Source organism: Thalassophryne amazonica, chromosome 5 (assembly GCF_902500255.1).
Source record: "Thalassophryne amazonica chromosome 5, fThaAma1.1, whole genome shotgun sequence".
NCBI classification, from domain to species: Eukaryota; Metazoa; Chordata; class Actinopteri; order Batrachoidiformes; family Batrachoididae; genus Thalassophryne; species Thalassophryne amazonica.
The window spans coordinates 21,547,431-21,562,612 of NC_047107.1; the positions used below are offsets into that span (position 1 = coordinate 21,547,431).

At 39.1% G+C, this 15,182-nt stretch overlaps 1 protein-coding gene across 1 annotated transcript in view; it reads right to left on the reverse strand.

The window, feature by feature from the left end:
• Positions 1-606: 606 nt before the first annotated feature.
• The window catches only part of mvb12bb (multivesicular body subunit 12Bb), a 53,478-nt gene continuing 38,902 nt past the window's right edge, over positions 607-15,182 (reverse strand). The window contains exons 4-7 of the mRNA XM_034169538.1: positions 7,346-7,436; positions 6,242-6,371; positions 2,529-2,639; positions 607-694 (exon numbers count right to left, since the gene is read on the reverse strand). Of these exons, the coding sequence (XP_034025429.1) occupies positions 607-694; positions 2,529-2,639; positions 6,242-6,371; positions 7,346-7,436 (420 nt within the window). The remainder of the gene's footprint in view (positions 695-2,528; positions 2,640-6,241; positions 6,372-7,345; positions 7,437-15,182) is intronic.

Here is a 15,182-nt window from a genome sequence, read left to right on the forward strand (position 1 = left end):
TACTTAAGCAATCAGCAAGTCTTGAAAGAACATTTATAGATCAGTGTATGACCCCCCCACCCCACCTCTCAAAGCCCCCAGAAATATTTATAGCTGTACATATGCAGAAAGGATGTCAGATAAATAGACGCTCTGCTGTCTGACTTGCCCACAGTACCGTCCTTATGTGTCAGTGCATTATGGATGGAAATACAGTGAAAAGAAGCCTCTCTCACTGTGGAATGAATTTTAATGTTAATACAAAAACATCAGCCTGTGATCTCAGCAGGCATCAGGAGGGGGTGCGAGTCGCTTCGAGGTGCAATTTATTCCAACCTCAGTGCCTCGTGTACTTGAAAGTGGGCTTCAAAAGAACTGAGGATTACCGGTAAGAGCCACAGAGGCCCACACGGCCTCGCCATCTCTCCAACACATCAAAGACTATTGACCGCCGACTTCTCAAATAAGGACGATTCACAAAACTCCACCGCTCAGTACTTCTCAGATTTGAGTTAACGGATCTCTGTTTTAATGTTCGCATTGGACTGAGAGGCCGTGTGAGCAGGAGCTCTATTTTCACTCCAACTGTTGGCATCGCCTCTCTGGCCAGTTGTGGCATTTAGGTGTTTAGAACTCGGCACCGCATGGCAAGGCAGCGTACTTCAAGCTGGCATACTCCCAGCGTCGTCTATGCCAAGCCTCCTTCTCCACAACACTGCCACACCAAAGAGGTCTCTCTTGTTTATTTACAATTTGCTGTGGAAATCCACAGCGATAAATAATTGAGCTGTTTGATCTGGACGGGGTACAAAGGCTCGCTGTCTTCTCTCCAGGCCTGAGAGGGAGGAAGAGCGAAAGCAGCATGAGCGGTGTGTGCTGGAGATCTTAGAGATCTCCAGCCTTCCTCTGCAGCTGTCGCTACGTCTCCGGGCTAAAGCTCTTCCTCTTTGTGTGCACAGTGCCACACTGCTGTCACTGCAGTCAGAGCCTCATGGGACATGCCAAATGTAACAGGAGTTTGCACTCATGTTCTTGATCCTGCATAGTTACCTTGCGTTTGGTGCCTTGTTGCAAATTTCAAAGGTGTCATCAACTGTCTTTGTTGTCATTGATTCAGCACAATAACACTGATCAAAGGCTCATTTACACCGCAGGTGACTAATTTGCCTGAAATAGTTGCAACTTAACAATATTCCCTGCAATTAGCAGGACAAGCATTGGCATAAAAAAGTGACTCACTCCTCAGAAACTATTGCACGTTCAGTTTTCAAATCTTGGGTTCTGATAGATACACCCAAAGGCCAACAAATCTCATATTCTCAGCCACATTGCCATCTTTTAATGTAATGATTTGCAGTTAATCTTTTATAAATTCATTTAAATAGGGATGCTTGCAGAGTGGGACATGTCTGGCCTTGTTCAGGCAGACACATGTAAAGCAAGCCTTTGTATCCCCCCTCTTGGACTGTTGACTTGTAATCACTCAGTGGAAAGCAGCACCAGCCAGATGTTGCTTTGTTCAGACTGCCAGTTCAAATCAGATTGATTGCATATCTGATTCAAATCTGATCTCACTGATTGACTGGCAATATTACGTGTCCATGCGCCAATCCTCATTTCTTGTCTTATCCACATTGGTTGCTATAGTAATGATGTAGTGTCCACCAGGACATGTGGGAGGAGTTTTGAATGGCATTTTTGAAAGCTACGGGACTATCACCTTAATCTCTCCCTCTACTTTCCCCTACCACAGCAGTACCAGAACCGCTCAAACCATCAAGATTGACTAACCCAAATGGCATCTGTGTATTATTAAGCCTGAAATACACTGCAAGCATTGTGTCAGACATGCACAACATGTGGCTATAGCAGCTGAAGGCAGGTGCTGCATTGCTGCTTTCCAGAACATTTGTGTTTGATGTGACTTTTGGTTCACATAAGCGATATAAAAAATTTCTATGACTGTTTTTGGACATAATTTTGCAGGTTAGCGTGTGTGTGTGTTATACTGGCACATTTTGCTGAACAATGGCTGTCAGCACCTCTCTGTAAACACACCTCATGTCAAGCACTTTGTTTTCTATTTTGGAGCGAGCAGTGAGAAAATTCATTAGAATGTGGTGAAAACAGTCTCAGGTGGGGAGAGAGTGAAGGCATGCTATCTTTTACAGCTCTAAACATGTAAAGCTCCCCCAGCTCAGCTTTAGAAAAAGTCACAGATATAACAAAACACACCCAGACAGATGAAAACACATTTGGAAAACTGTGATCTGAGTCGCATTTGAGTGATCTGAGTCGGATCTCATGTGACTTCTGTTTAGATTTGCATGCTTGAATGAGATTCAAATTGGATATTGAATCTAATCTAAAGATATGGAAATTGGATATAACTTTGGGCTTCTGTTCAAAGTTATTACAACAAATTCACAGTTGAAAAAGTTGTACTTTCTCGAATTGTCGGTGTAACAGGATCCTAAGAGTACACTGGTTCAAACAACAAATGGAATATAAATCACATCCATAGCTGAATTCTGCTGTGATGATGTTACCTTGCTGGGATGGGTTGCTTGTCATTGGCAGCTGTGTTGATCTGTCCAGGAGAACACCCTGGCTGGACAACATCTCCCATCCGATACCATATTCCCATATTGTTTACTTCACTGTATTTACATGAAGAGAAATAGAGAGACTATGACACCAGTTAAGCAACCAGTCTTATTTATTACAAGCTAAACATTCTGGCTTTGTGAAACATACCTAAAGCAACCTAAATTAAATTACTGTAATTAGTGTCATATTTTGTCCAGCAGTCAGTCTGCTCTGTGTAAGCCTGATCCCGTCAGATCTCAGAAGCTAAGCAATGTGGTATGGGGCCATTATTGTTGCAAAAGTATTTGCAAATGTGTATTTCAGTTTGTGTGTGTGTGTAACCAGATCCACAAATATGTTAAAAAAAAATCTGTGTGTGTGTACTTCGATTCATGTGTATCTAACCAGATCCACAAATGTCAATAAATAAATAAATAAATAAAACTCTGTGTATATAACCAGATCCACAAATGTCTAAAAAAAAAAAAAAAAAAAAAAACTGTGTATGTAACCAGATTCACAAATGTCTAAAAAAAACTGTGTGTATGTAACCAGATCCACAAATGTGTTAAAAATAAATAAATAAATAATAATAATAATAATAATAATAATAATAATAATAATAATCTGTGTGTAACCAGACCCACAAATGTGTAAAAACATTTTTCCATTTCCCCAGGTCCTTTCTCTGACATTCAACCCCCTTAGGTTTCATTAAAATGGCAATGGACTGAAGCTCCAGTGTGATCTCACTGGCCAGTGCAGATTTGTAATTATTCACTGAATATCAAATTCAGTCAATCATCCACAATGTATAACTGCTTCAATTTAGCCAACTGCAATGTTCCTGTCTTCTGCTTTAAATGTTCTTTCTGGTTTTAATTGGCCATAATATGGCTTCAAATCAGAAAAAAACAACAAAAAAACTTTGGATGGTATGGAAAATGCAAATAAAAAAAGAAGAAAATCACATTACATTTACTGTGAATTCTCTTTCATTTCTGACAGGATGAAACAATGTGTTGTCTGGTCAACTTCAATTCACTTGTTCATGTACATCCATCCCTGCATTTATGGGCACTGACATGTTCCCTAAAAGCTGGGTTGCTAAAGTATTTATGACTTTGTAATGTTGCCATTCCTACTCATAATACTTAAAATAAGTCAGTGGTGGGCACAGTTCAGCTAATCCGATAACAGATAATTACCAAAGCTAATGTTTTTCCTGGTGGATTAGCTTTTCAGATAGTTTTAAAACCATCATCGGACCAATTATCTTCGGATAAATTTAGTTACGCTATCTTTCAGTCCAATTACTTTTTTTTTTTTTGCTTGTAACATGAGCAAAGTTTAATGGTAAAAACGTTTGTAAACCCTAAAATTAAACATTTTAGTCTCTGTTGTGTGTTTGTAGCAGACTAGCTGCCTGTCGCTTGCTGATGACGTCATCATTAAGCGCAAAATGTGATTGGCCGGTCGATTGGTTGGTAGTGTAGTTCAGGTTCACTTTGGACGTTACAGTGAGTGAGTCCGCTCAACACAAAAACAAAATGGACTAATTTTAACATTATTTTATTTTATATCTTTGTGGCTGTAATTTGATCTCCAAGACTCAGTGGAAGAGAGGAGCTCTCTCAGTGCAGCTGTGTGTACAGGGGGACTTTTCTTCATGTTTACACACTGTTTTGGATTTTAAAAAGGACGCTTTATTTTGATTATTTATTCAGATGAATCACACTGAAACTAACAGGTAAGAATTTATATTTACGTGTATTTTACTCTGCCAATCAATGCATTAATGGACATATTTTGGTTGTTTAAGCTGCAGAGTTCAAAGCGTGTGAAAAAAGCAGCAGCTTTTTAGTTCGTAAATGACGTGTATCTAATACCGAGATAAACTGTGACTTCTAATACTGTGTTTTACTGCTTTTGAATTATGATGACAGTGTTTGGGGTTTTATTTTATTTTTTATTCATTCATTTTTTTGTGTGTTGTTATGTGTTTGTGATCCTTGAATTTACCCAGAAGCAAAAAATGAAAGTGAAACTGTTCTGTCAAAAGCCGACAGTGTAATCTGATGTGGCTGCATCTGAATCAATACTAAAAGTTATCGGTTATCTGTAATAAGGATACATTTTTTAGGAGTTTATCAGTTTAGCATCATAAAACATAACTTTTCAGTTATCGGATTAATGGTTATCGAAGCTAACGTTTTGGTTCGCTGTGCCCATCAATGACAGACGTTTTGACCTTGAGGATACCAAACATTGAAATGTTTCAGGTATTATTTTGTTGTTGCTACATTTTTACTTTGGAACATCTCCACAATTTTTCTACATGGGAAAGGTCAAAACTCCAGGCAGGCCAGCCCTGAATCCGTATCCACTTCTTCTGCAGAATGTGGTCTGTGTACACCACCTATCACCCTATTACTGCTGGGATAGGCTCCAATGTCCCCATGACCTGTACCTGTAAGCAGTAAGCAGGTATACAAAATTTATGAAAATAAGTTAACTCCATGAAATATATTGGGTTGATGCTGTCTGCAATAAAACAAGTAAATGTAGGAACCATTACTTTTTTGAAATTACATTTTCCACAGTGTCACAACTTTTTTTGTGATTTGGAAATGTAGACATACAATGTTGTGTATGTATTGTAGTCATCCAGAAAAAAAACAATCTAGTACCCAATCTTGGCATGCTACAGTGTGTAATCAGCATTGCAGAACATGTAAAATTTGTGACATTGTGATCCACAAAAGTAAATAATCTGTGAGAATTGGTGGCACTACTTATGCATTTTTTACTTTCATTTTACAAACGGCTTTGGTTTTTATTTCATTATTGCATCTGGAAATACGCTGTTTCTTCTTAATTGTGGATTTGGTTGCACAGTCACTTTGATGCCAGGTTACATTTAAAGGCAAAAAGTAAAATACAATACAGGTTGTTGTCTTTCTTGGAGCCGAGTGATTTCATTAACAAGTGAGAGCAGCGAAGTGCAGACATCAGTTGATCTGCATATGTGTGTACGTGTGTGTTCATAGAGTCTCTGTACACTGTAAGTTTTACGCCGGATGCCCTTCCTGATGCAACTCCACATTACATGGAGAAATGTGACAGGGGTGGGATTTGAACCCGGAACCTTCTGAACTGAAACCAAGCGCATTAACCACTTGGCCACCACCCCTGCACTGACCTCTTTAAATCTCCTCTGATAATAAAGAAACATTCAGAATCTCATGAAAACCATGCCTTACTCTTCAGGAAAAGACAATTTTCATATGTTAACAGTTAACTTTGTAGTAACATTTTAACTTTGTAGTAATGTGTTGTTACTTTATAACCACAGACATTTGTGCATATATTGCACAGAGTACCACTGTGAGCACTGCTGTTGTGGGCAATCAGGCGCTATCACCTCATTTTTGTAATGTGAACATCAATCAGGGCTGAAAATTGGCAACGGAAGATGAGCCTTAATCAGGCTTTTACAATCATCTTTTTATTGACTGGTCAAATATTTAGCAATGTATATTGTACATTTGTAAATATTGTATATTTCGCAGCTCATCACTAATAAAAAAAAAATGAATAAAAAATAAGACGAATGAGTTGAAAAACAAATAAAAAAGTGAAACATTATTGTGTCCAGGCCCAAACAGCTCACCCGATACAGATGTAGTTAACAAGATGGTACTTGGTCTTTGCGATGATCTGAATGTCATATACAGCTGTTTGTGTGGCTTCACGGGGGCTGATCTTCAAACAAAGCCTCCTCTTCCTCATGGCGATTTCCACTGTTCAATCAGACACACACGAGCTCATCAGACTGGGAGTGCAATCAGGCTACAGAATTTCAACCCTCCACATGCAGAAATATTGAGTATGCATTGTTCACTTTATTTGCTCATCACCAACCTCAGAAAAGAGAATGGGTGAACATCGCTTTTACAGAGGAAAATAAGTGGGCAGCAGAAGGCCGCAAAATCCACTTGCATTATTATCATTTTAATCATTTTAGTAAGCAAAACGACAAAGGCAAGTGAATCCTCCATCACCTATAGCGCACCACAGGGATTTAAAGTGGATACGCCAGATAGAAACTCATACATCATGTCACATGTATACATTAAACATGGAATCACATAAAGTAATAAAACATTAAATTGCACCATAAGCAAAGAAAACAAAATCTCTTTCTTCATTCTGCCCCCCACACCCCCCAAAAAAACAAAACAAAAAAAACATTGCCATGTTTCCCTATATTGCATCTGGGCCTTGCTCATTTATTTCCCCGGCAACACGAGAAAGTGCAGTGTAAATGCAATGATAATAAAAATAATAAACAAGCTGTCCTCACTACCCACACCAAAATATTATTACATTTCCAAGGCATGGATAGTGAGGGGGGGAAATACATAGCACTCAAAAAGCACTAAAGCATTGGGGAATGCATTTCATTAATATTAGATAACCCCCATCCACTCGTCCTCTCCCCAAATAAATACATAAATAAATAAGCCCCTCATAAAGAAAAGCACAGCTCCAGCTGAGATAAACAATGACTCATGATTCTCTCCTCTCGTACCTCCAGGGCAAAATGTTTATTTTATTCCCACAGTCCACCATAAATTAAACTAACCTGCACCCATAAAACATTCACTATCTTGAGCAAAGCTGTCCCCGAAGACCTCGGCAGGAGGCGGCCGGTGAGCGAAAACAAGAAGAAGAGGGCGAGGGTGTGTGTGGTCGGGGCCGAATCTGTACTTACGCATGTCCATAGTTTGGTTGACAGGTGTGAAGCCCTCTGGCACCTTGTCCTTAATGTCGATCACCTTCATGTCTGCAACCACATCAGGTCCCTGGTGCACAAACACAAGCCAGAGTAAAGGCCCCTTCACACATAACACGAAAGACGCAGAAACCGGAAAAAAATCTGCGAATCAAACACGAAATAAGGAACCACGAACCAGCCACCTGCTGTCGTGAGGGACGCATGGTGGCACAGGCGTGCACAACACATTGGTAATGGTTTTGTGCATGCTCGTGCGAATGCACAAACACAGTGCGAACAGCTGGAACGTGTTGCACCACATCATGCCGCTGATGTGGAAAAAATTAAATAAAAACAAGCTGTATAATTAGTGAAAATCACTTTGTTGATATCAATAATAAATAAAAGGGGACGCAATACAGAACCTTGCGGTTAAATAACCCTCGTTAAATAAAAAAAAAATGCCACGCGCAGGATTCGAACCTGCAATTTACAAAAGCTCTGATTACCAGACAGAAACTTTGCCACTACGCTACAAGTACTGTCTTATAACGCAGTGTAAAATGCCTAATATCAACAAGGAGATAAACATATTTTTTTTTAAAAAGAGAAAAAAGTGTCATAATAACTGACAAAACAGCATTTCTTACGACGTATTTTTATGTGTGTTGTAATCAAACATCTTGCATGCACTGTCACGTCCAGCTGTCAGTCAGTCGGCGGTCAGCTGACGTGCTACTGTCCACAGCAAAGCGATCACCCGGGAATAAGTTTACGCCTTTGTCACCCTTATTTGTTTGATTTAATTTCCACTCTTTTTGTCTGTCATCTAAACTGCAATTTACGTGGTGGAAGTGAAATCAGCCGGCCAGGCGGCTTCACACCATGCCGCTCGCTCAGACGCTGGCAGGTCCTCATGACGGCATGAGCGCCCACACACACATGTACATTGCATGTTCTCCAGCTGAGATGCAGCACAGAGCAGTTAGCTAGTCCTGCACTGGACTCCAGGACCTTCAGCCACAGCTGACGATGTTGGATTCATGGTGTGTGTGTGTGTGTTGGTGGTGGTGGGGGGACAACACACACCACAAGCCATTTGCGTTGGTGGTGCGAACGACGACGACACACTTCACATGCCATGTGTGTGTGTGGGGGGGGGGGGGAGGGGTTCGGCACAGTCACACCCATGTGAGTTACTAGGTGGTGCCACACTCATGTTGCACTAAGACACTTGGTCGAATGTGATCGCCTGCTCTCTGCTATTGTATGAGGTGTGCGAATCGCCCCACCTTTTACAGTGTAAATGCCTGGCGAGCGGTGTTAGATGTTCGTGTGTGGCACCTGGAATTTGGCTGATGTGCTGAGAGGGAGATCGAATGAGCATGCACAGGGCATTTGCTGTCTTTTGGCCACTTGTGTGTGCAAATGTTGTGGCGACAGATGTACGAGGTGATGAGGTGGCTCCATTTTTTCACAAATAGCATGCAATTCCTCCTTCGTGCGCTAGTCGGCTTCAATTGTGTTATGTGTGAAAGAGCCTTAACATACGTACAGTGGTGGTCACAGTTTTGCAAATCCGCTATCCGCTAATTAGTGAAGCTAACGTTTTCATTAGCAGATTACTTTTTCACCTAACTTTGAAAACCATCATCAGACTAATTAGCTTCCACTAAGTTTTGTTCTGCTAACTTGCAGCCTGCTAACATTTTTTCTAATAAAGTGAGTAACATTTAACAGCCAAAAATCTTTGTAAACCCTAAAATCATTTTTCAGCTAACTTTGAAAACCATCATCAGACCAATTAGCTTCCACTAAATTTTGTTCTGCTAACTTTCAGCCCGCTAACTTTTTTTTTTTTTTTTGATAAATTGAGTAACATTTTACAGCCAAAAATCTTTGTAAACTCTAAAATCATACATGTTAGTTCCTGTTTATGAACAGGAAGTGATGTGTTTATTAATTCAATACAGGTGAGCTGTTAATTCCATGAATATTCATAAATATAATGTACAGATAAACTGTGACTATTAATACAGCAATTTACTGCTTTTGATAAAGATGATAACAGTGATGATTACAGGGGTTTTATTTTTTGTTTATTTTTCATGCATTCATTTTGTGATATGTTTACGAATGCAACACGGGTGAGCCGTTCCTGTAACACTTCATAAATATAACACAGAGATAAACTGTACTATTAATACTGTGATTTACTGCTTTTTATAAAGATGATGACCATGTTTGGGATTTTATTCAGTTTTTGTGCATTTGTTTTGTGTTTGTGAATTTAGCTACAGGTGCGTCATAGCTCTGTTAACAGTATTTAGATGTATAATATAGAGATAAACTTACTTCTAATACTTTGATTTACTGTTTGGCATTTTATTTTTTATTTATTTATTTTTCATGCATTCGTTTTGTGCTCGTGATCCTGAGCACTGATCTTTATATAATACTTGATCGCTCATTGGCCAATATTTTTGAAGCAAACCGACTGCCATATTCCCACTCCAATGGCCCGCTCCTGGAAGCTGTTTTCTATTGATCTTTAATGAGGCACACGCAACTTTATTCTTTGTAATTTTGTTAAAAAACCCTTCCTGTTAACCCTTCCTTGTTAAAAAAAATACCTTCCTGTGCAGCTATAAACTGCAGAAATTGCCAGTTCAAAGTGGATGAACATTTCACCCGTGAGTATTACTGAAATGGGAAGTATTGAACAATAATTTGAAGAGTTCTATCCCTTGTTCCAGCATATAGGCAAATATAATAATAATAATAATAATAATAATAATAATAATAATAAGTAGCTTATTAACTCAACATGTGTAGCCACATGTGTTTTGTGTTGGACAAACTATTTTAAGACATTTATTAGGTCGACTTGTGCATAGTTTTGGAGCTTTAGACGTTGTTGCTAGAAGCTTCATTACTTATATTAGGCTGAAGTTCATATATATATATATATATATATATATATATATATATATATATATATATATATATATATATAAACTTCACTGACCCCTACCTTTCTACAGCTACCACCCTGAGATTGCTATCATACATTTTTGTGTAGGCCATGATACACTGAGGCTGGATTCTAAGTGTTGTTTAGTCACCTTAAGTGGTACCGAAAACCTGCTTGGCCCATTGACTAATGTGTGGTCCGCATAAGTTGGGAAAGGCAAGATGGCCACCAGTTTGCTTCAACAGATTGTACAGAGTGTGTGGGCCAGTGAGCGAGCCAGTAATATATACAGATCAGTGATCCTGGGAATGTGCGGCTTATGTGATTTGGCATTTGAATTTACCCAGCAGCCCCTGTGGCGCTTAAACTCAAAACTAGCTTATTGGTAGCCAACAGTGTAATCCGATGTGGCCGTGACCGAGTCAATACTAAAAGTTAGCAGTCAGCGGTAACTTTTTTTTTTTCTGTTCGTCGGTTTAGCATTACAACAGTTAACTTTTCAGTTAGCTGTGCTCACCACTGCATCTGCAAAATAAATAAATCAAAATAAACAAATCCAATGTGCACACACACACACACACACTACATATATATATATATATATATATATATATATATATATATATATATATATATATATAAAATAGATTCAGTGATTTCCTAAATGTTTGGAACCTCTCTAAAGAGAGGGGCTGACAAAACAGTGGATGTAATTTCTCTCTTTTTTCTTCTCCCTTCCCTTTCTTTCCAGCAAGCAAATGCCTCTGTGAACTTGTAATCATTCTCAACCTTTAGTGAGAAGCTGCGTGATGATTGGAGACAGAGCAGGCAGCCTGATCAACAGAACAGGACTGGTTAAAAACAATCACTGACTGTGTAGTTGACATTTTCAAGCATGACTCCTCCCTGCCTCCCATCACATTTTCATTTTTTGCCATAATAAATTGCAATAATACACAGCGGCGGCTCAGAGTGCGGTGAGCGAGGCGTGACTTGATGCGTCCGAAATAGGCTGGATTCCACTGCTACTGCTGCCCAACAGTCATTACCATTAGAGACATTTTTTATTCATAGTTTTTATACTGACTTAAGAAGGAATATGGATGAATGTTATTACTATGCATGAAGGCACTTTCTTTTTTTTTCTTTTTTTTTTGTATTTCCCCTTTTTGCTGTAGAGGTTTTTTCCTCCCATCAGCAGGTGACAAAAGGGCTATCTACCTCCAGCCCAGAGTATGATAAATCACAAACTATTTACTTCCCCTCATACAATTCAGGGACTAATTTTGCAGAATCTGTTTTTGTCATAAACAATTACAGTGTAAGCTCCACTGACTGGCAGACAAAATAGGCTTTGTTGATGGCTCTGTCATGTTTTATTTGTGTCAAAATCTTTAAAACAATGTGGACACATTTAAGACTAGAAGCACTCAGAGAGTGCAAACCTCCGCCAAAGCCATGGGGTCACTGACGCCATAACATCTACACACCGTGGAATCACTGATCCTAAAAAAGTCTAACAATGATGTTTGCTCATTAGTAAAAAAGTTTCATCTGCTGTGACTGGATAGCATGTATCCTTAGCACTTGGCATCACAGTTTATTGCAACTTGCACCTTTCTCAGAAGCTACTGTCATCTGAGCACTGATATTGATATTGCATGTGCTTATAGACAAAAACAAATAAGAGACAAAATTCAGTTTATATATGAATTTTTTAACATTTATGAAACACTTCTCTAAACAAGGCCATAGGATCACTGATCCTAAAGAGATTCCCTCCTTGGCACAGTGATCTATTTCTTTTTGTCTCTTTCTCTAAAATTGTATATAATAATCATTAGATTATTAATATATAAACAAAAACAAATTTAAGAAATATTATAATTTGAAAACAAATGCACCGGAACGTGATGACAGCTGCAACTGCTTAATGCTAACTTTTAACATTGAAAATGCCATAGACATGCTAACGCATTAGCATCGAGATCCAGATCGTGATCCGGATCACCACTAAAATTTAATTACTTGTTCCTCTTGTCATTTCCAACCACTCCACAAAATTTCATCAAAATCCGTTCAAACCTTTTTGAGTTATCCTGCTGACAGACAGACAAACAAACAAACAAATGCAACCGAAAACATAACCTCCTTGGCGGAGGTAATAATACACCACATCCAGATGAAGACTGCTTGAATGCTGCTGTATGATTAAACTAATGTGAGGATGTCTGGTATGACCACCATTTGTCTCATGCAGTGCAACACATCTCCTTTGCATCATCCGTGAAGAGAACACCTCTCCAATGTGCCAAATACCAGCGAATGTGAGCATTTGCCCACTCAAGTCGGTTACGACAAGGAACTGGAGTCAGGTCGAGACTCTGATGAGGACGATGAGCATGCAGATGAGCTTCCCTGAGACGGTTTCTGACAGTTTGTGCAGAAATTCTTTGGTTATGCAAACCGATTGTTTCAGCAGCTGTCCAAGTGGCTGGTCTCAGACGATCTTGGAGGTGAACATGCTGGATGTGGAGGTCCTGGGCTGGTGTGGTTACACGTGGTCTGCGGTTGTGAGGCTGGTTGGATGTACTGCCAAATTCTCTGAAACGACTTTGGAGACGGCTTATGGTAGAGAAATGAACATTCAATACACGAGCAACAACTCTGGTTGACATTCCTGCTGTCAGCATGCCAACTGCACGCTCCCTCAAATCTTGCGACATCTGTGGCATTGTGCTGTGTGATAAAACTGCACCTTTCAGAGTGGCATTTTATTGTGGGCAGTCTAAGGCACACCTGTGCACTAATCATGGTGTCTAATTGGTATGGCACACCTGTGAGGTGGGATGGATTATCTCAGGAAAGGAGAAGTGCTCACTATCACAGATTTAGACTGGATTGTGAACAATATTTGAGAGAAATGGTGATATTGTGTATGTGGAAAAAGTTTTAGATCTTTGAGTTCATCTCATACAAAATGGGAGCAAAACCAAAAGTGTTGCGTTTATATTTTTGTTGAGTGTGTATATATGTATATATATATATATATATATATATATATATATATACACCAACTTTGCACATTAATAATGAGATATGCCTCACAACTTTGAAACTGCTGATACCAGGCTAACTTTTGGTGTTGAGTTTGAAAATGTTGCCAGTTTTGGTGTATCTAGTGTGATCTGCCTTCCACAAAGGCCTCAAAATGATAGAAAACCCAAAATTTTACATGTCATTCATATCTTTGATTAGTTCGAAATCAAAGAAATATACTACCTATGGCTATAGAACTTTTTGTATTCCACAATGAAACAGGAAATGTCAAATGTCAAACACTTCCTGGATTAACACTTCTTGGATTGACAGAGAAGATCTTGTGGAATTTTGCAGGAACTCAGTGGCAAGTTCACACTGAAACAGGAAGTGGCAAATTTTGAGTCCACAGTGAAACAGGTAATGTCAAATGTTGAACACTTTCGGGCATGGGTGTAGCTGGGTTGCACTGGATGCCATCCAGATGTTTGACATGTCACAGCACCACACGTCTGGTTGGAAAGACCCATTTTGAAATCGGTGACACGTATTGACTGCTAAGTGTCTTTTGTATAGTAGCTGGTGCTGTGTTCTACAAAAAAGTTCTAATCCACCATTGTAGAAGAAAAATGTTTGAGCCAGTATTGAATTTGAGCACATCGTCTGAACCACAGACTCCTAGTTATATTGGTGAGTAAACTGCAGTTTCTAATGTCTAAAAATTATCTTCCTTAAACTCAAACTGATAGCAAATCGCTACAGCTTGGTATAAATTTAATTAAACATATAAAATACAGCTTCCTGATGGAGTGGTGTCGATGAGGTTTTTCTTAAAAAGAAGACCTGAAACTTCAGCTAATTTGGCCATATTCTGCAGCCCTACTGTGAAGTAGCTGAAAAGTTAGAATACAATGTTACATCAACATAAAAAAAAACAATATATATATATATATATATATATATATATATATATATATATATATATATATATATATATATATATATATATATATATTTAAAGTGGCTGGGAGTTAAGAGGGGTGTACTTGGGGGGGAGGAGTTAGGGTTAGATTTTTAGCCATGCATATGCTCCTCAGAAGCATTTACTGAAAAAAGTTTGAAGGACCTAAATTACATGGTGAGGACTCTTTTTTCCAGGCATATGAGATGCAAATAAAGAAAATGCTTAAATTGTAGGCAATTAAGAGGGCTGTTGTTGGGGGGTCTGGGAAGTGAAGCGCCTCAGAAGCAAAAGATTTTTGCCATGATTATGCTCCCAGCATATTTACTGAAAATAAAGTGTGACCTAAATGAGATGGTGAGGACTCCATGTGAGAATGCAAATAAAGACACTGAAGATGCTTAAAGTGGCAAGGGCTTAAGAGGGCCGTAGTTGGGAGGTCTGGGGTGCAAAGCCCCCAAGAAGCACAAGATTTTGCCATGCTTAAGGTGCCCTGACATTTGCACAACTTTGGTCTGCGCACTTGCATGCACTTCGGCGTGACCCCACCCGCTGTGTTCCCAGCTGGATGCCATGCTTTCTTCCGCTGGATACAAATATGGTGTTGTTATTGAGCTTCCTTCTTGTGATTATAAATAGACACATTAGCATGACACACTGGCTATTTTGTGTAGATCTGGACATCTTGGGATTAGATCACTTCATGAATATTGAGCAACACCTTGGTTGTGTCATTCGAAATGGGGAAAACCATAATAACCATATTCCCATTATGTTTAAAAATAGACAAAAATGGCAAAAATATCTATTTAGGTCATGCTGGGATTAGGTCGCTGAGCATTGGGCAATACTTGATACTT